Below are 21,002 nucleotides of genomic sequence, written 5' to 3'. Positions count from 1 at the left end.
TAAAGAGTATTTATGTATTTATGAGTAATAGACAAATAAATCGCCCAACAACGTACAACATAGGTGTTGTGTTTCGAAATAGAAGTTTGAAAACTCAGATAATTATAAGTCTTTAACAGTTAGCAAATATATTACCGACAAACGTACATTGCTAAGTCATTTATGAATATGAAGAGTGTATATACTGATTCAAGTGTCTTATTTTATATGCTTCAGTCACAGCGACAATAAGACTTATAATAATTTATTAATTAAACTATAAATTTTGTTGTTTTAATATGAATGTGGATTTTATTATGTTTCATACATTTATTATTTTATATATTTTTATTATACGATTTCTATAATAACATTACCAACAAAAAATATATATATAATTATTTAAAATTCCAAAATTGTTAAACAACTATAAATTTTCTTATATTCAATTTTAAATATACATTTTATAAATTAATAAAAATCTTAATTAAGTGTGCAAAATTATGAGAGACTCATAAATTAAAACATTGTTATACGATGTAGGATATTAACGATTCTTTTCCTCTACATCGAAATTTTGAGAGCAATAAAATTTTTTATTGAGGACAAACGCTCCAATTTTTAATCGTTTTATATTAATTTAAATAAATTGTGTTTAAAAATTTTTTCTATTTAAAAATTTAATAAAATGGTTGTTGTTAAACTTTGAACGGATATGGTATTCTATTGAACTATATATATGTATATATATATATTTATATATATGTATATATATATATATTTATATATAAATATATATAAATACATATATATAATATATATATATAATATACACATATATATATATATATATATATCATATATATATATATATATATATATATATGATTTCGCTTAATTACATTAATTTTTTAATCGTTTATCAATTTTTAATCTTTTATGTAAATGTAGTATAATTAAACAGTATTAGAAAACTACTTTAACATAACGAATTCGAATTATCATGTATGGGATTATGATACAGGGCTTAAAAATTACTTATTCTTCATCAGTGTCACCATCACCATCACTTGAATATCCTGTTAGTTGTGGTCGCCTTGCAAATGGGGCTGTTATGACTTGCCTATCTCAAAATGATAATTAGCTTTGTTTGATAGTCTATATAAAATACTAACGCTATTCTCCGATAATGATTAAGCCATTCTTCAAGCATCTGTGCGACTAACAAAGGTCTTTTTCGTAGTTTTTGTTGTGCTACTAAGAGACCACCTTCTGTCACGCATACATCAAGCCATTGTCTCATAATCACTTCCTCACGACCCATCTTATAAAAGAATTTATATTAAATATAGTTTGTAATAAATATAAATTTGACAATACCTCGCACTGCTTTAAAAAATGTATTGGTAGTAATTTGGATTCACAATCCATTAATGGTAAATATGTTACATTTTCAGGTTCTTCTCTTCGCGTATCAATTCGAACGTATGATTCCATTGGCACTAGAGCACTGAAATGACCACGTGTGTACCCCAGTGCTATTGGGGATTTTATACAAAAGTTAACTTCCCAAAATAATGGTAGATAGAGACCTAATAATGTATACATTTATGAAATTTAATTATGCGAGTGTTTAAATCATTCTTGCCTTCAAATCGAGCGTAACCAATATCTTCACCACGAAAACTTTTTACATATTTTACACCGTATACAATGATTGGTCTACGAAGGATGTGAGCTAAAGCGAATATATGCAATTGTTCTAGCGAAGCTCCAGGTTGGCTGGCAAGTGATAGCAAAGTTGCCCAATCTTCTTCCCATTGAGCCTCTTCCAGTGAAAAGTGCAACATAGAAGCCTGTATCATTTCATATTCTCTCCAACGCGCATAAAAACTAGATAATAAATAAAATAAAAATTTAAAGTACGATCAAATAAGCAAATGTTGATTTTTTTTTTGTAGAGCTAAATTACATCTTTTTAAAAACGTAAAATAATGTTAGTTATATATCTAGTTACTAAAAATGTATTGCAATAAAAATTTATTGCGGATATTTAGATAAAAATGATACTTCTAAACGCATCTTTTTTATTCTCTCTTGATAATGATATAAGAATCTTAAATAATAAAAACAAAAACTAATTTCTTACTTATAAGAATCAGATGCTGTTTTATGAAATACCGAAAAATTTATCGGGCGATGTATCAGTAACTTGGCGTACTTTTACAAAAACATATATACATATATAATGTTTTATTAATGTACCGAATTACCAAGCACGTATCAAACTCCATATAAATATTGCAAATAATAACAAACAATTGATATCAACAGTATGTTAAATGAACCCAAAATGTTATATATGGTGTTACAAATGTATGTAATGGTTATATAAGTAATAACTGAAAAATCATTATATTATATTGAATATAATATAATCATATTTCTGCGCGTTTTCTATCTATAATATTTTCATACACAGATCCACTTTGATGTAAACTATCCGCTAACGCACGTCGCAATGTATTATCACGATCAAACACTCCCCATGTAGCTTGCATAGCAGAGTCAAGCAAACAATCACCAGCACTACGATTCCATAGAACTAATAATCGGGAACCTAGACGTGCAGTTATTTCATTCGACCAATTAAGTGCAGGTGGCGGATTTTCTAGTTGTTTCTGAGCATCACGATCCAATAATTCATCGTAAAGCTGTTCTTGTATAGGTATTGGTAATTCTTCAATATCTACAGGTAAGGCAAAAGTCGCATGTTCTTGAACGTAGTAAAAATTAAGAACTGATTTTCGTAAACGCAACATATTCGAAAAATGCCTTCGAATATCTGATGCGAGATCAGGAGCTACATACGAAGGTACGCGTTTAATACCTGGACCTGTGCCAGAAATCTGTGCTAATAACATTGGTAACATTTCTTCTCTATGAAAACGTATTGCCAAATGTATTAGAGTATGACCAACATCAAAAGCAGAATTTCGATTTAACGCTGCTATCTCAGTACTCGTTAGTGAACGTGCAGGATTACCTCCACAAGATAAATAGGCTTCGACTGCACTATAATCATTTTCTACTACACCTAAGAAATAATATAATTTATTGAGCAATTTTAATATAATATTATAGATAAATTATATATTCTTACCTAGGCAAGCATTCAACCACTGCCAATCAACTTGTCGCCTAATTTGTCTTTGTCGCCGTTCTTGACGCTCTTGAATTGTATCACAGTTATTTATGGTTTCAGAAGAACCTTTAATAGATAATGTATATATTACAAAAAAGAAATTGCCATGTTTATAAACATTTTTGATGTATTTTACCTAGTTGATAGACGTGTTTATTATTAAAGGAATTATTTGTAGACACAGTGCCTTCATTTTTATCTTCTTCGTTTAAAAAATTGTTACACATGGACGAGATTTGTGTTGATTCACAATCTGTTGTTACTAAAATATTGGTATTTACTTCTCTCGTTTTGCCACACATTGAACATTTTAGACTCTTAGGCCAATTTTCATAAGTACATATCTATGTGAATCATATGTGAATGAAGAAAAATATGCAATTTTTTATTACTTACATTGCACGCCCACTTTTTAACATAACAATGCTGTTGCAGCGAAAGAGAAGAGTTCTGTTGAGTTTGAGATGAATTGGCAATGTTGTTGAGATGGGTAGTAGTAGATTGTTCAAAAGGACTTGTGCTGCGATTTGATGCAGCCCCAACGTTACAATTATATTGTCTAATACCAACTTGATCAATATTACTCTCTGAATTCATTTGCAAATCCATTATATTACTGGCATTCAACTCTAAGTCCTTTGAGTTCATTTGCATACTTTTCATACAATCTTGAATTCGATTTACAGTCAACGATTCTTTATTATTTTTATTAAATGTACTCGGAGTATCATTATCGTTTATTATACTAGAAGAAGCCTCTTCTTGCGAATCAGTCGAAGCCACGTCTATAATATCTGTAACAGCACCACGTTTAGTATAACATTGTACACAGCTTAAGCTACGGGGCCAATTTAAATAGGTACACATCTTACAAGCCCATTTCGCATCGGCTGATGAATACTGAGGAGTTATGTTTGTATCTGGTCGGTTTTGTGTGCAGCACGCATTATTAGTAGATGCCTCAACGTCAGCCATAGCGCCTCGTTCTTCATCATTTTCAAATACAGTTTGTGGAGGACTTAGTCTATGGAAAGTAAATTTTAATGAATACAATTTAAACTGAAACTGAGTTTTTTCTTACCGAAAAATATCTTCATTAAGAAGAGGTTTGGACCCCTTGCACATTGTACATTTTATGGACGATGGAAAATTTTCATACGTACAGTAATCACAGGTCCATTTATGCACTTTTTCTTCGCTTGAATCGCACATTTTTTGAGTGCGAACAAGGATGTCTCAAAATTTGCCAGTAAATACTGCTGTTTAAAGTTATCAGCTCCCCTTTAATTGAGTATTCATAAAAAATTTTTCTTTACAGTAAATTTAATTGTGGTTACTATTAAGTTTGTTTTTCAGTACATAACGGTTGTTATATACATTAAATTCCTTTTGTGATAATAAAATCTTTTTAAAATAAAATAATTAATTCATTAGTACCCTTGACCCTGGTAAAATATAAAATCTGGGAATCAATGGTAGTTATTTAAGGAAATTTTAACAATGGCATTGTCATACAAAATACAAAATCTCGCACAAATCAGTTTTCACACATCACTTTGTTTTTAGTTTATTTAAAATTATACGTATATGTAGAAAACGAAAATAACTTAAAAAAGATGTACGATATGAATAGCTATATATTTACAATTACAACACAAACAATTACAAAACAAAGCAGAAACTTTCACTGAATGTTTAGATCAACTGTTTAAAACACAATTACTGCTCAATTCCATTTTATTCTTTTAATTATTAAAAATTATTTACCAAATTTCTATATATTTAAGTAACCAATTTAAAGCAAGTTAATTAACAACAAATATTTCTCTGGGTAATATGAAATATATGGCAGAAAAATATTTTTATAAGCTGCCACTAATTTCTTCTTTCACATGACATATGTATGGTGTTGCCAGAAAGTTTGTCTAGTATATGTTTACCATATCGTAATATATATATGAAAAACTCATTTTCACTTGCTGCAGTATTTTTTTGACTTTCCAATTTATCATAAATATATAAAATTAACATTTTTTACTTTCTTATATCTATTTCTTTATTCTTTATATTTTATTTAATAGTATTTAGACACAAAAATAATGTTATTCTATCAGATATATACATGTATACCTAATTGACACTTTCCAGTATATTTTGTCAGACGATCTGTCAGAGAAAAATAAAAACAAAATAAATTTCGGTTTGATAGTGCTAAAAGTAAATCGAAATGGTAGTTTTATTGATATCACACTATCTAACACTAACATCGGATACTTTTTTATTTTCTATTTATATTTTACTTCGTTTTAATTGTATTTCTTTCACAGAGTTTATATAAAATACACAATTACAAAATTAACAAATAAATTATAGATTGCTTAAATCAGTTACCATTTAAATTAGATTTAATTGATTATATGAAAATAATTATAGCGGCTTAAAATTAGAAGCAAACAGCTGTGATTGTCATATAATCAAAGCAAGTTTCGCAAGGAACTCTTAAATTAAGTAACCCTTAAGTTTTCGATATAGAACACTAGAGTGTAACTTAACATTTTAAATTAATTAATATCACCTTAGTATTAAATTAACACTTAAGTGTGTGTTTTAAATTGCCATTTAGTGTTTGTATTTTAAGGTATGTGGAAAATACAACTCTATTCAATTATCGAAATAAGTGCTATAGAGTATCTTGTATGCGATAATGAAAAATATAACAACAATAGACAAAAATTATTATTTCACGTACATTTTGTGGTGAAAAAACAAATTTTATGAATGTGTAACGTATACAAAAATAATATTTAATTATTTTATACAATTTATACACTAAATTTACAAACTGAACGAGTTTCATTGTCTGGTAACTTTTTGATAAACAAAGAAAAAGGCGGACGAAGAACAAAGATCAGCAAAAACAAAAATAGACTTTTGTGTACGAAAAATAAAAAATAAATTTCTTTATATTCATAAATATAGTTGCTTTGTTATTATTAAACAACAATTATTAAATAAGAGCTTCGATAACTAAGTATTACTTTTATAATAACTACATTTAATAAATGTACTTATTTTTGATATAGTACAATTTAAAAGTTTGTTTTCTAAGTTTTTTGTGGACTGAAGGCATTGCATCTTATTACTCATATATAAATTATAACTTAAAAAATAAATCAAATACTTTTTAAAATTCGAAATAATTTATATAATTTATAGTGTAAATAGTTCCAGAGAAAATGAATATTCGGACAAGGGCACTTATATTTTCAACATTTTTTGGAAGTTGTGTAGCTCTTGGTTTATTACTCGTAAGCCTCACAACGAATCACTGGGTTCGAGCTACACCACGTCGTAGTACTGCTCCGGTATATATATTTTTCATTCTGAATAATAAGATATTAATAAATATTATTTAAAGGAATCAAAAGGTGAAGTAAATTATGGATTATTTTACGGCAATATAGATTTGGATTCTGGCATTGGGTTAAGGACTACCTCTGTTAATGGTAACGCATTTCAAAAATATTTTTTTATTGTTTTATAAAGAAATCACTTGTTTTAAGTTTACACATTATTACAAACGGAACCTGATACAATGAACTTTTGGTTATGGTTAATAACTACACTTAGTACCGGATTTGCTTTGTTGAGTTGTGCAATTGGTGCAATTGCAGCAGTCCTCAAAGCGGCTTCTGCAGCAAGAAAACGTCCAAGTATGGTATTACTTTTTGCATCAAATATATCTGCTGCAGTCACACAAGTTGTTGCTTTTATAACTTGGCTTGTCCATTTTTATCAATATCTCATACACAATGTTCTTACTGTGAAGGATATTGAACTTAAGTGGTATAGTCATGGCCTTGCATATTTAGGTTATAGTTTCTATTTAGTGATCGCATCAACATTAGTTGTACTACTTAATCTTATAATATTACTATATGCTAGACGGTCGGAAGTACGCAATGGGCATAGACTGGAGCCTCCAAGCGAACAAAAGAATATAAGCGCCATTATGCTTTACTAGCAAAATATATATTACTATATAATTTTTAAGGAAAACCTCACGCATCTCAACAGTAATTAATTTCTAATAATTAACTGCCTAAAATCTTAAGGAAATACTTTATAGTACTGTTAACTTACGACATTATTTTAAGTATAAACTATTTACGTAAAATATACTCATTTTGTACTTTCTCAGTGAATATATGTTAGTTATTCTGTAAATGGGTTTAAAACGAAATAAATTGTATTAAATAAAATATTTTTATTGTTAATTTATTCTTGCCGAGAGTGATGCGCCTTTATGACAAAAATAAACTATTTAAAAATTTGTATTTAATTAGTGACACCAACCAAAGCACTTGCTGTGCTTTAAATTAGAACGAGCTTATAAACTACAGCTTTATTTGGAAACACAAGTTCAACGAATTGAAAGTGAATTTATTAAGTTGCCTATTTTTTGTATCAAAGCTATTCTTTTGTAGAGACATCTGTTATGCATATTTTTTACTTACTATATGTAAAGCGCCTTTTTTGGGTGCAATTTTACAAAGAAGCAAATGTTTTTCTGAACAATATTATTGTTTATATTTCCTGCAATTCTACTGATGGTGAGTACTTGTTAATACTCGAAACAGCGTTGTATGGTCAGTCAAATTTCAATAAATTAACTAAAATTTTTGTCTCTCTCTTTTGTTTGCTATTCGAATCCGTCTAAAATATTTTTAGTTAAAAATAATTTAATACGTATTTTAATTTTTAATATATATTTTCAAAATTTTGAGTTTTGCATTATGAAACCAAATTAAGTTTAAAATCATATGAATTATTTGTTGTATCAATTATTGACATATTCAGAATATTATGTTTAATAAAATTGTAGTGGAGCATCGGTTTGTTCCAAATTTATCGTACTTATATGACACGCTTTTTGCATTAAATATCGACTGACGTTTAGTAATATAATGTTAATTACATTTAAACTAAATACCGCCAGTAATATGTAAAATGAATAATTCAAATTTGCATGATTTTCCGATGAAAATGTTAATTCCAGCCGCATGGTGTCTGTGATGGATATGTTATTTTTGAGATAAACGTTAAATAATGCGCTCCAAGTTGATAATGTTAATAGTGAAAAAACTATAGCTGATCCATTCCATATATATAACCCAAATATGTTATAAATTTGTTCTATAGGATTTGTGTAAAAATTAATTAAAGCAAAAACAAACGAGCTTAAAGTAAAAACATTTGTCAGGACAGTAAATATTAGAGTACTTATCCAAAATCCGACTGGTATGAAATGTGACCTCATGTCAGTGTTCCTCTTACTCACGGAAAATGTAACATCTAAAAAGAATATTATTGCTGAAGCTGCATAAAATGTGATTAAATACAATATTTGCTATCTCTACTGAATATGCTTTTTTAAGTTTTTAAGATTAAATAATTTTTAAGGTCCATATTATGCATACAATCAAATGATCGTCAGTCATTACATTTGTTGTTGCTTTTAATTTTTTAATTTGCATCTTAAGCACCCGCAAACGTGGGATTCTTTTGCATAATATGTCCCTAATTGATGTTAAAGTTAACAGAATTTCAATGTGCATTATATTTAATATATACATAATTTTATTTTTCCACTTTTTTACTGTATTTGAGGAATTTAATTTTAATTGTTATGGCAATAAATAAGAGCATAACTTTCAAACAAAGAATTTACGTATTATAAATACAACAATTTTGTTCACTATGACATCAATACTAGTAATATAGTTGATAATATTATTGCTTTGGTATATCGTTGGACACAACACAACAATGAATTACCCGGTGTGAGTGAATCCCTATGGCGACAGGAGTAACTTAAAACATATAATGTTTTATTAACACTGTGCTTCAATCATGAAATATAATGTCCTGATTAAAGTTTTTCTTTACATGAATAGTAAAAAAACAATAATTACACTACGGCAAAAATAAAACTTGAATTTTTTCCACCTTGACTTACTTTATAACCGAATGTACAAGTCTCCTCAATTCCTAGCCCTTTATCAAGACGACATCGTCTGCGTCTCTTCTGTTTTACAATCGTGTGAATAGCAACCCTATGAACATAATTGTCTGAGTCTTAGTCAGTAATCCCTTTCTCTTTTCCCCTCACTTGTTTTGCAAATTTGACTTATATATATTTCTTATCTAAATACTCAGCTTTTCGATATTCTAATGTCTCCATTTCCCTCGATTCTTGAAATACTGTTTTAGCTTTCGACTTTATGGTTCAATGACTAGTTTTAGTTATGTTTTAGGTAGATGTAATTAGTTCCAGTCTCACACCGAGGTTGATTTGAGGCCAATAACGGGTTAAAGTTAAAAAATTATGGTTTGACAATCTTAACATGAAATTTTAATTTTAAAGGATTCAAATTTCATGTCTTCATCAAATTTATTACGAATAAATAGATAAATACTTTTACCTTAAAAATTCTTCTCAAAATTTTTCGACTTGCCTCTTAAAAGTTGGGCTAATTCTAATATTTCTTGAAACCCTGTAAAAAAAATCCATTTTAAGATATATTTAAAAAATCCATCCTTTTGAGAGGGAAGGAGAGGATTTTGGACAAGGATATCCAAGGTAAAAAGTTTGTTTACTTATTAGTAGTAAATTTTCTGAAGGTACGCCATTTATGTGTCTTTAAATGAAAAGTCTTTATTCTTTATTTATGGTCTCAACTTTTCAACTTCAATCAATTATTGCCAGAAATACAAATGTCTGATAAAAAAAATTTCAGATTCACTCCGCAAGTGAAAGAATTAAGTATTTTGAAGAACTATCACTGTTGGTCACATTACAAAAATTATAGAAAATATATTTTATGTACTTACTGTTTTGGTAAATGTTATTGTTTTTATTTTCACTATAGAGTCTTTTAGAAATAGCTTGTTCGCACGGTTCTAACCCAAAAGTACCATTTAAAATTTTGTTTAGTTCACGTTCTCGTTGCAATTGTTCTCTTTGACAACTATACATGCATACACCCTCCTTAAAATTGCAAACAACTGTTTAAAATATAATTTTATAAATTATAATTATAATTGTTTTAAAAATGATAATACTCACTGGCTAAATTAAATTGAAGAGTTGCTGCCAGTTGTTGGCGCAATAGAGTACCTGAGAAGAGCCCGTAGTTGACGCGACTTTGCAAACGTTCTGTGAAAACTGCAGTTGCATCAAGCTAAAATAAATAATAAACATTTCCATTTAAGTCATTAGTTGTACTTTTTAATAAAAAGTTATACCCAATTATTTGTTGTGAGTCCTAATAACGAAAGAATACATGACACACCTGATACAATACAAATTGAACCAATAAATTGGGTTTTTATTTTAGCCATGGCTCAATAAACGTGTATTCAGAACTATAAATGTTCGTGGCCTATGAGATATTAACTTTAAAGTATTCAAAATGACAAGAAACTTTAACACTCTTATCTTATCTTACAGTTTTTGACATTTATTGATTCAATAAATTCTTCTTTTGTTTTGTAGTAGATAGTGAAATATTCTTTGGATATTGAAGAGAGACTTACAGGCATCAGCACAAGTAACGAACTCAAGAAAAATGCTCATACCGAATTATGATGCTTTTATGTACCTAAAAAATATTATAGGTGTACTTCTGAGTCATAGTTAGCTCGAAATTTTGTGAAATATGTCTAATGACTAAACATTAACAGACATTTTTTGATAAGTCTAAGAATAAATAAAAAAGGTGATTGTCAAATATATTTAAACTTATTTTTTACTGTAATATACCTATATGAACTTTTATAAATAATAATTAGTATATGATGTTGTAGGCCAACAGTTCATATACACATTAATCATTTAATAACTACATTGTTATCTGATTACTGCTCCTCACACACACATCGGTATATTGCACCGATGAACATCCTATTGGAACTCCGAGGAATTTCGCTGGTATCAGTTTAAGTTATGTGTTTAGGGATAACTTCCCCCTTGGTGAGGACTGTACACTACTACTATCAATATCTAAACTACTTACTTTTCAAACCAATTCAATTATAAATATATGAATGAACTTTGTGTTACGAGAGCCGTGATCAATCCAGCAACAACAGTATCATCCGTTTTGTCAAAGATCATTTTGGCATGCTATTCAAAGTCAAATGACAATATACTGAAACAGATCTTTAAACGTACACAAAATTTTATTAAAGCACGAGAAAGGCCGTTGAAGATATGAGTGGTTGAAGATATATTCGAGATTAGGAATTGCAAGAAACTACTATACGTCAAAAGTGCTTTACGAAACACCACTGAAATGGATGGAAGCTTTACGAAGAGGCTGGAAGAAACGGGACAGTTATTACTGAACGTTTACATCATAGGCTATGTCACTTGTGAGTAAGATAATCAGACTATCAAGGGTACTCAATTCTTGATTAATAGCCGAATTGACCTCTCCCTGGCTCGTAAAAAATTCACCATCAATAAGATGAAATGGGCAATATCCACCTTCAGCCCATTTAAATTCCCTGGAATTGATAAAATTCAACCATGCTTACTACAGTCATGGCACAGTGATGAGTCCAAATTGGAGGACGGTGGCGCTAGAACGAGAATTAAAGGATCAACATATGTAGATACCAATATAAGCCTCCTCTCAGACAGTCAAGCAGCTTTGAAATCACTAATGGCATTCACATTCACATTCCAATCGAAGTTGGTTTGATTGTTTTAGTTTTCTTAACTCTGCTATGGATATCTGTAACTCTGCTATGGATATCGGGACATGAGTGGCACGAAGTCAATGAAAGGGCGAATGTCCTGGCCAAAAAGGGTGCAAAAACACATTTCGTAGGCTCCGAACCTTTCTGTAGTGTTAATAACAGCTTCAAAACCAGCGTAGTAAGTGAAAGGGAGAAACAAAATCTAATTGACTTCTGGAGAGCCTAAAAAGGCATGTGACAGTCAAAACGCCTTATTATTCCTGAAAATATAAAGGCTGAAGCTGTTCTGAATTTAAGCAGAACAGATATCAAAATCTATACGGAATTGCTAGCAGGCCACTGTAGACTGTGATACCATCTGAAAAAGATTGGTCCAGCAAACAATGTTTCCTGCCGACTCTGTCAAAAGCAACAGAAAACAGGCTAAAGGCTGAAGCTGTTCTGAATTTAAGCAGAACAGATATCAAACTTTATATGGAATTGCTAGCAGGCCACTGTAGACTGTGATACCATCTGAAAAAGATTTGTCTAGCAAAAAATGTTTCCTGCCGACTCTGTCAAGAGCAACAGGAAACAGCAAAACACGTTCTATGTGTCTGCCCAACTGTGGCAAAACACAGATTTAACTATCTAGGCAGTGGAGTTTTAAGCACTGAACACCTTGCTAAAATACGGCCAACAATTGTGACAAAATTCTTCAAAAGTTTGGAATTGGACGGATTGAGCGAAAGGCTGCACAAAAAAATCTTCCGATCGCAGTGCATGCATAACCTATCCATAATAATAATAATAATAATTTTGATGCTTAGCATTTTCTGATGTGACTTAAGTAATTTATATAGGAATACCTTAAGGTATGTCCATTAGTACCCATACTCTAAGATTATCCATACTCTAAGATTAGTGCTTAAACAGAAACTTTATAATGATATAAATATTGTAAAGAGTATCAACTGTAAGACCAATTACTCTGAATTCCATAGAGAGTTTGAAATTTCTTACTTAGAGCACATGCTATTTGGGAAAATGCTTTCAAGGAATCAGGAATCTTTTCATATTAACTTTTTGTATTAATAAAATGTGTCAAAATAGTATCCTCATTTAATTTCAATCAATTATTCATTATTCATTTTTTTGTGATTCAATTCAATGGAATATTTTTATTTGTTTCATAAGGAAGTGGAACTCACATGTCGTTTGCAAGTTATAAAAAATCTATTAAGACATAAAAAAGTAATCTGTAATCTGGCATTTTGCCTAACAAGCCAATCAACTGCATTATTCTTCAAATTGAGTTGGTCTTCGAACAACCAAAAAGAATAGTGCATACATAAAAACGATCACAATGATATTTTCTTTCTTCCTGTTTCTTTCCTATTCAGCCTATTTTATTGTTTTGCAAATATAGAGGAAGTCTTCCTTTTACTGCCTTCCTTTCAATTACATTTTGCAGTTCTGTGTCGACAAATGACAACTGTGATCTTTATTGATCGTAAGCAGTTAAGTTTTGGTATGGACAAATTATGTCATCATTAGATTAAATTGTTTACTAATTTTGATGGGAAAACGTCACGGGATATCACAACACCTAAGCACACAGCACAGGATATAGTTTATTTTGTATTTATTAGTTTGACCGCAGTCATAAATATCTGTTCCACTAACATTTTGCATAATATATTGTACCACCTACTGTTAAATAAAATTATAAATTTCTAAATGAATTACTTATTACTTATTATAAATTTTATTTTCTCTTAAAACTAGATTTTTACATAATAATGCCATTAGTTTAAAATTTAATAAACTATCACAGTTTTGCAAATTTCAAAGTCATAAGACTTGATGGTTCATTGATACCACCGACATTATAACTCATGATATCCCTTTTTATACATTTACAACGGGAAATATATAGAATTAATATATTCAACTGTTTTAGTGAATCTCATGATTCATAAAAGACTTTTATATACATTTATTTAAAAGAAAAACAGCTTTTATAGTGTATATATAATGTACTTAAAAATAAAAAAGCGCAATCTCAAGGTAAATATAGCCGTTGAAGAAATAAGACAATCTTTAGATCCTTACCTCCAATTTTCTTCATTGGCATGAGAACAATGAAACCACAAATCTATTGAGTTATTAAAGTCTGATTCGACATTTAAACCGTAAAGACTCAATTAATCTTTTTGGCAATTGACAATCATATATAATATTTAAATTTATTTTATTAATTATTTATTAATTGTTAATTTCATTTATAAATAATACATTAATGTTTACAAATAAAAAAATAATTTTTAACATAAAAATAGCAACAGTTAAATTAAAAATCTCCTCTCGCATACCCAAAACCTTTTTATTCACACTGTATCTCAATATTATCCAATAGAAATAATAAATCTGTCATGGATGAACCTGTATCTTAAACCAAACTGATATAAAGAAATTGTATGTTCTTGTGATAAATTTCTTTGTGCCATACTATCCACTTTTCCTTCAAGCAATATAATAACTAAAAACAAGACCTCAGAAGGTGGTCTCTACTAACCCAAATTTCGCAACAGCACACAACACCGAAATGATCTGTTATTTCGCCACACACGAAGCAGTCCAACTGGCGAAGATTGAAATGTTTTCATTCTTACGTTAAAGAAACTTTTGACATCAACTAAAGAATGAAATATACCAAGAATGTCTATGTTGGACTCTGCAATTATAAAAATATTGAATGGTAATTGAATTGTGAGAGCCAGGAAAGCCAATTTAATATATATTCCCTACCAGTGAAATAATGAAATAAAATAAAATAATAAAATGGAGAAATTTCATCCCCTTCAAGTGAACGCAATTAAATTGCGGATACTCGTTGGTGAAAGAATAGTTTTTTTGCGAACAACCAGACCATTGTGTGTGTGGAGAGTTTGCGCATCCAGGGAAAGCAAACATTTTAGAGGTGACAAGTTCTTTTGATTGTAAAATTTATGGGTGAAATGCTTTCTATACATATTATTGATATGTAGCCATACTGTCTGGAGTTGTCCCATTTTTATGTGCAATTCTTCGTTAAACATTTGTTTGCGGTTTCAAGAAATGCTTTTATTATTTAGAAAAGTCTATAAATATGTTTTTGATTGTAAAAAAAAGAAATAAAAATTACATGCTTTGTAGTTTCGATCTTGAGAATGCAAATCTTCAACTTGTGTGGCTAAGATTCAGATTAATTCAGTTACATATACTCGTATATGTACATTTAGAGAGCGTGCAACGCAACATACCTTTCAAATGTTCTGTCAGTTCCAATAAAATAATTTGCAAAGTAAATCCTTTTGTTGATAAGATTCTCAAAAGGTCAAAAATAGTGACGCTTAGTCAGAAAAATCAACTACAAAAATAAACAGATTGAAAGATATTTTCTTGATAATAAAAGAGTACCAGCATAAATTGATAATGTCGTTAGAAAGTAATGATAAGAAAATATCGATCAATACAAACAAGAAATAATATTAGTTTGATTGTCCTACAAGTATTCGACTTTGCAAATTGCTTCATAGATATAAGATAACAGACACTAATATTATAAGATGAACTAATAAAACGACACAAATTAAATAAAATGCTTGAAAACTTGATTACTAATTTAATGTGTAATAATGCTAACATTATAAGTAGATAAAAATATACGCCCCCAGTAGAATGAAATATAGTCAGCATAATCGATCTTTTGTGCAATCATTGACCCTAAGTGTACGGAAGACAATTTTCCTTTCGAATTAAGCATTAAACGTCCGTCGGTAAGTACCTTCTAAAATCACACGGGACCACAAGCTATCGTTACAGCACAAACCGCCTGGCACACAATAAAGCCTGACTTTTGTAAATAATATGGCATAAAGTCTTAATAGTTTTAAGTAGAGAGGACATTCTTTTTCTTGGGACAGATCTATCTTGTTGAGGTGATAGTGTAGATTTAACCTCTTCAGGTGGTATTTCAACAACCCTAGCTTTATGTTATTAAAAATAATAGAGCCTCTTGGTAGCAGAAGCGTACGCATGCAAACATTTCGTATTATAGGCATTTACAGAATAAGTTTTGAAACCATATAATTATACCAGTTATAAGTAGATATAGATGAAATAGTTTTAAATAAACAATGGATATTTAGTTATTAAATAAACATGTGAAAAATATCATGTGAAAATTTTATAAAGTTTTCGGTAGCATTTGTGCAGTAACAATATGTCCATTTAAATTACTTTATTTGCTTTGTCGTCTTCCTAATTAATGTGTTTCTATTATATTTTCCACAGATTATGATTTAAAAAAAACCAAAATAAATCTTTGTTAATCATGGGTAATTTTATTGTTTGCTTAAATACTTCCAATTCTTTAATTTGCATTGTTGGATTTTTCGCCTTTTCGGATAAGTGGGTATGCCCAGAAATCGCTAAACGGTGCGTTTATCCGCATTAATACTCCTAATAAGTGGAAAGTTGATTGACTGTCTTTGAGTAGACAAGAAGATAAACACTAATATTCTCCTAAACATCACTAATGCCACTGTAAATGCGAGCTAATCCAGATGCCACATTTTTCGGTCGTGTACGGTAATGCGCAATCTGCTTTTGTGTTGAGACAGTCGTCGATCAGCGAGAATTCTACCGCGCATTTACGTGTTTACTTTGCAAGGGATTCTTTTCTCTTCTTCCGCTTTTTGATAAAGTAATCTCTTGCATATGTAGAATATTTATAATAGGTCGAGTTTTGGTATCTATAATGTTGTATTTAAGATAATTTACAATTATCATAAAAATATATGATAAATCGGGTGATTAAGCAATGAATTTTTCAATTTCTAATATTTCTAGCGATTTCCTTATATGTTTGAAAACAATTTTTAATTTATTTATTTTAGCTGATATTTTAAAATAAATAATGGAAATTCATATTTCAAGAAAACAAAAAAAAGAAATGGGTTTTTTCAATTGTAAAAAATCCCTTCAATTGTAATACATTTAGACTTCAATGTGGATGCAAGTTCATATTTAAGTGAGTTTTATCAGAATTGCAAGATAAGGTTCAGTATGTTAGCAGACAGATATCCAGATACCGTTCTTCTGTTATTGGGGTAGTCTGCATCTTGAAAATGGAGTACGTTATATGCCTTGTTCTTGATATATTTTTTAACAGCATCAATTTGAAGGTCTGAGAATATATTAACTATTTTCATATATGTTACTAATGAGCGTTTAGGATTCTCTTCAGCATTGTATTCTAGCAATTTGTAGTTGTTTGACTGTTTTGTCATAAGTACCGCGACAATATAGTACGTCAATCTTTTATACTTGTTTCTCATGTAAAGCTTGGAGTAGACAAATTAAATTAAAATGGTTCTGTGAAAAGTTGATACTTTTATTTGTTTGTAAGAAAATGATGATAATTGTTTGTTTCTACTTCTTTGCAGAGATAATTTGTCTCAGCATTATGTTAATTTCGCCTGAGAGTCTGGTTTGTATCGCATTTGAATGAATCTTACTGCAATGATCCCTTAGATTGTCATATCTTAATATATATCTTATTTTAGTATTTGAAACTAGAAATTTTTTTCCCTCCGAATTATTGATTTCATCTCATTTCAGAGATCTTTGATAGGTAGTCAAAATGATGCTGTATTTAAATAAATTACACACAAAATAAATGAGTACATTTACATTTATTATTTTAATCCACATTCTTTTTAAATTAGTTTGTTTTTGAAATGGTCTGATTGGTCATTTCTCACATCCTTTTCAAAAGAGGCACAACTCGAAATTCGTCAATTTTCAGAAATTTCACTTGAAGACTATAAATTTTGACGATTCGAACAAAATGTAGAAGAATTAAAAGTCCAAAGTGCATGCTTAATTATTTTTTGAATAAATATAATTAATATTGTCGTTAATAGGATCAACAAGTTTTTAGATCATCCATTCAAAATCATATAGAATGCTAATTATATCATAGTTGTTTAACAATATATATAACTGATACTTTTATTGATAATAATTTATTGTGGATATATTTTGTAGTTCATCAAACCACACACATCATTCACATTGAATGCGACAGCAATATTGTCTTGATGTCTGCCGAGTAAACTGAAGTATTGGATCACGTTTTCATCTCCCGATGCATTCTAGATAAATGTTGTTTTTTATGATATTTATCAATAAAAAACTTTATAGTTTTTCAAAAATTTCTTTTCGAATTACAAAACACACATCTGACAAATGATAATCAATAAATTTTAAAACTCGAAAAAACCTTAACGTCTATAACTGTTATTAGTACTACAATTACGAAGTGAAAAAGTAACAATTGAGATTAATCCAATGATACAGTTTCCCCCTTTAAAGTGATTTGGGTTTTTAGACGAAAGTCAGAATTATTTGATTTACGCAAAGAACTTGTATTTGAATTGTCCTTTATTTTTGTATAATAGTTAGACCTCCTGCAGTGAAGAATCAACTGGACAATTAGAGACAACAAAAAATGCAGTAGACGACACACTGTCTGGGAATCTTCTCACATTCACCATAACAGGTAGGTGTTGCTTGCACGCCTCTATCAACCGAGTATAACATCCTATTGTAAAGGGAAGTCAACGAAAAAAAAATCGACAAAAAAAAAAAAAAACAAATAATCACAGTTTATTGAAACCAATATTTTCTTGATTCTAAAAAATTAATTTTATAAAGTGTGTTGCAGGATTTCTTTTGTCAAATTGAGTTTGGCCAAATTTTGAATTAACACAGACTTTGTGAGACTTTGTGTCTGCACTGCAAGGTGTACTTAGGGCTATAGAAAGTAGGATTTTCATTGTAACTTATAGACCATGAATGACATTAAATGTCAAATAAGTAATGGCAATAGAACGTGAAGTTCTTGAGCAATTCTATCACTGTTGGCTATACTGTGAGAAAATGTATTATTTAACATAATGTAACAGGTATATTTTTTATTATTAATATTATAAATAATTAGAGTCCACATCGCTCAATGTATGTTATAAAATTTAAAATGTATATAGTTGAATTTTTTTATCTAATATGTCTGGAGTTTTTTGAAAGGTGAATATGCTTGTTAAGTTAACCATTGAATTTATCCTACTTTCATTTAATTCTTTGTAATTGTTTAAGTTTTCGTTTTTAACCATAATCACAGCCTTAACCAGAGTCTTATTTATTATTATTTATTATTATTTATTATTATTTATTATTATTTATTATTATATTATTTAGAATTTATTAATTTATTAAAAACTATCACACTTCCATTTAATGGTTTGTAATTGTTTAAATTTTCGTTTTTAACCATAATCACAGCCTTAACCAGAGTCTTATTTATTATTATTTATTATTATTATTATTTAGTATTATTTATTCTTATTATTATTCGTTATTATTTATTAATTTATTAAAAACTGTCATATTTCTATTTAATTCTTTGTAATTGTTTAGGTTTTCGTTTTTAACCATAATCACAGCCTTAACCAGACTCTTTAATATCTTGCTGTGTAAGTTTCGTAGGCGTTTAAATATTGTAACTAATGTGTGGGTTTAATTCTTTTTGGTAATATATTGCAAAAATCTATTTGTTTTTTAATTTATACAAAATCCTTGCGTTTGTGACTTAGCATATTGAAACTGAAATGTTTTGGTTGACATATGAACAATTATTCAGTTAATACATTTCTATCAATTGTCACTTGCAACTGCAATGTCTTTGTTTAATTTTTCATCTTTGATGTTCGACGGCATGATGCGATTTAAGCATGAATGAAACGTTAACCCTTTGTCGGCAAATTTGCTCATGTGGGGATTTATCTGGCCTTACCTTGCAAAATTTCTTGTATAAAAGGTTTCAATTTGAAATCATTAATTATTCTTGATAATTAAATTAACATTTGAAGTAACCAAAAGTAAAACTATAATAGAGCACGTTTCATAGAATATTTGTATTATATGATTATATTTCAACTCATTGATTTTTTAATAGGAATTAAAAGTATGTATTAAAAAAATTTTTATACTATCATTGAAATAAAAATTGGCCTTCCATTCAGAATGTTTTTTCTATCTTTTCATGTGAATTTTATTGTATTACAAAAAGCTCTTCCAAAAGCAAAACATATGCATCCTAAAATTACTAATAATATTGAAGAGGTATTTTCAGATGATTCCCACAGAAACTTATTTTTTATCATCCTTCGCCATCTTTTTACTGCTGTTAGCTGGCGTAATATACATTTATTTAAATGTATATATTTAAACAAGTTGAGAACTGATTACATATGCAACTGAAGTGAAGGAGTTTACTTTATAATTTACACGATTGCAACTTATGTTACAATATGGCATGTTCAATATATGACAAAATTATTTTAAAGTAAGTGAAATTGAAAATTTTTTTATTATAAAGCATGATTTAGATCGGTAAAAATGTATAAAGATCGTATGCTTTGAAATGAAATAACATATATATAGATACAAATTTAAAAATATACAAAAAATTTTACAAAACTTGAGCTATAAAAAATTACTAAACACATTTTTTGATCGAAAGGAAATATGGTATCGCGAGTGTAACTAAAGGAGGATCCCCCGATAAAAGATTTTTAAGATAATATACAGAAAACATTCATCTAGATATTCATCAATCTAGTTTTGATTCCTTCAGCGTTTGCATCACAATGGACCACTATGCTCACCTCTCTTACCCGTCATTAGATATCTCTAATGACTTCGTCAGAGCCCAAAGATGAGCTAGTTAAACAACCTGCTTTAGACAATATTCGAAAATAATCTAGCATACCGACATACAATCTTCCTTTATATGTAGACATTTGTACTAATCTTAATTTTGTCATTTTCCGGTGCTTACACAATGTATATTAAACATGTAAGAATTTTATTTTCTTTGTGACCTTGATTAATTCCAAGATCTTTTCTCTTCATTATAGGTTCGAAATGGTTTTAAGTCTTTAAAGTTTTATATGATATTGCA

General features: G+C 29.1%; 3 protein-coding genes across 5 annotated transcripts; 1 reads left to right on the top strand and 2 right to left on the bottom strand.

Annotated features, from left to right (window-relative positions):
* Positions 1-874: 874 nt before the first annotated feature.
* LOC119679473 (ubiquitin thioesterase trabid) lies at positions 875-4,971 on the bottom strand. 2 transcript variants are annotated; one of them, XM_038091847.1, is made up of 10 exons: positions 4,952-4,971; positions 4,266-4,465; positions 3,581-4,208; positions 3,321-3,528; positions 3,143-3,250; positions 2,458-3,076; positions 1,628-1,872; positions 1,360-1,571; positions 1,155-1,303; positions 875-1,102 (listed from the first exon to the last, which is right to left on the bottom strand). In XM_038091847.1, the coding sequence occupies exons 2-10, from the start codon at positions 4,394-4,396 to the stop codon at positions 1,018-1,020; spliced, it is 2,385 nt and encodes a 794-aa protein (XP_037947775.1). In that variant the 5' UTR covers positions 4,397-4,465; positions 4,952-4,971; the 3' UTR covers positions 875-1,017. The 2 variants fall into 2 exon arrangements, with proteins under 2 accessions (XP_037947775.1, XP_037947776.1); XM_038091848.1 differs by lacking the exon at positions 4,952-4,971 and adding an exon at positions 4,522-4,540.
* A 1,045-nt stretch (positions 4,972-6,016) lies between these two features.
* On the top strand, positions 6,017-7,409 carry LOC119681107. Of its 2 annotated transcripts, none has more exons than XM_038094184.1 (4): positions 6,017-6,119; positions 6,401-6,549; positions 6,603-6,690; positions 6,748-7,409. In XM_038094184.1, the coding sequence occupies exons 2-4, from the start codon at positions 6,421-6,423 to the stop codon at positions 7,206-7,208; spliced, it is 678 nt and encodes a 225-aa protein (XP_037950112.1). In that variant the 5' UTR covers positions 6,017-6,119; positions 6,401-6,420; the 3' UTR covers positions 7,209-7,409. The 2 variants fall into 2 exon arrangements, with proteins under 2 accessions (XP_037950112.1, XP_037950113.1); XM_038094185.1 differs by lacking the exon at positions 6,017-6,119 and adding an exon at positions 6,180-6,215.
* A 636-nt stretch (positions 7,410-8,045) lies between these two features.
* On the bottom strand, positions 8,046-10,620 carry LOC119685653. Its single transcript, XM_038100002.1, has 4 exons — positions 10,493-10,620; positions 10,314-10,428; positions 10,079-10,252; positions 8,046-8,539 (listed from the first exon to the last, which is right to left on the bottom strand). Exons 1-4 carry the CDS (start codon positions 10,586-10,588, stop codon positions 8,055-8,057), a joined length of 870 nt encoding a protein of 289 aa, XP_037955930.1. The 5' UTR covers positions 10,589-10,620; the 3' UTR covers positions 8,046-8,054.
* Between the last annotated feature and the right edge of the window lie 10,382 nt (positions 10,621-21,002).

The sequence above is a fragment of the Teleopsis dalmanni genome, chromosome 2 (genome assembly GCF_002237135.1).
Source record: "Teleopsis dalmanni isolate 2A chromosome 2, ASM223713v2, whole genome shotgun sequence".
Classification (NCBI taxonomy): Eukaryota; Metazoa; Arthropoda; class Insecta; order Diptera; family Diopsidae; genus Teleopsis; species Teleopsis dalmanni.
Note: the sequence above shows the minus strand (reverse complement) of the source record. Positions and strands in the feature narration are given on the sequence as shown.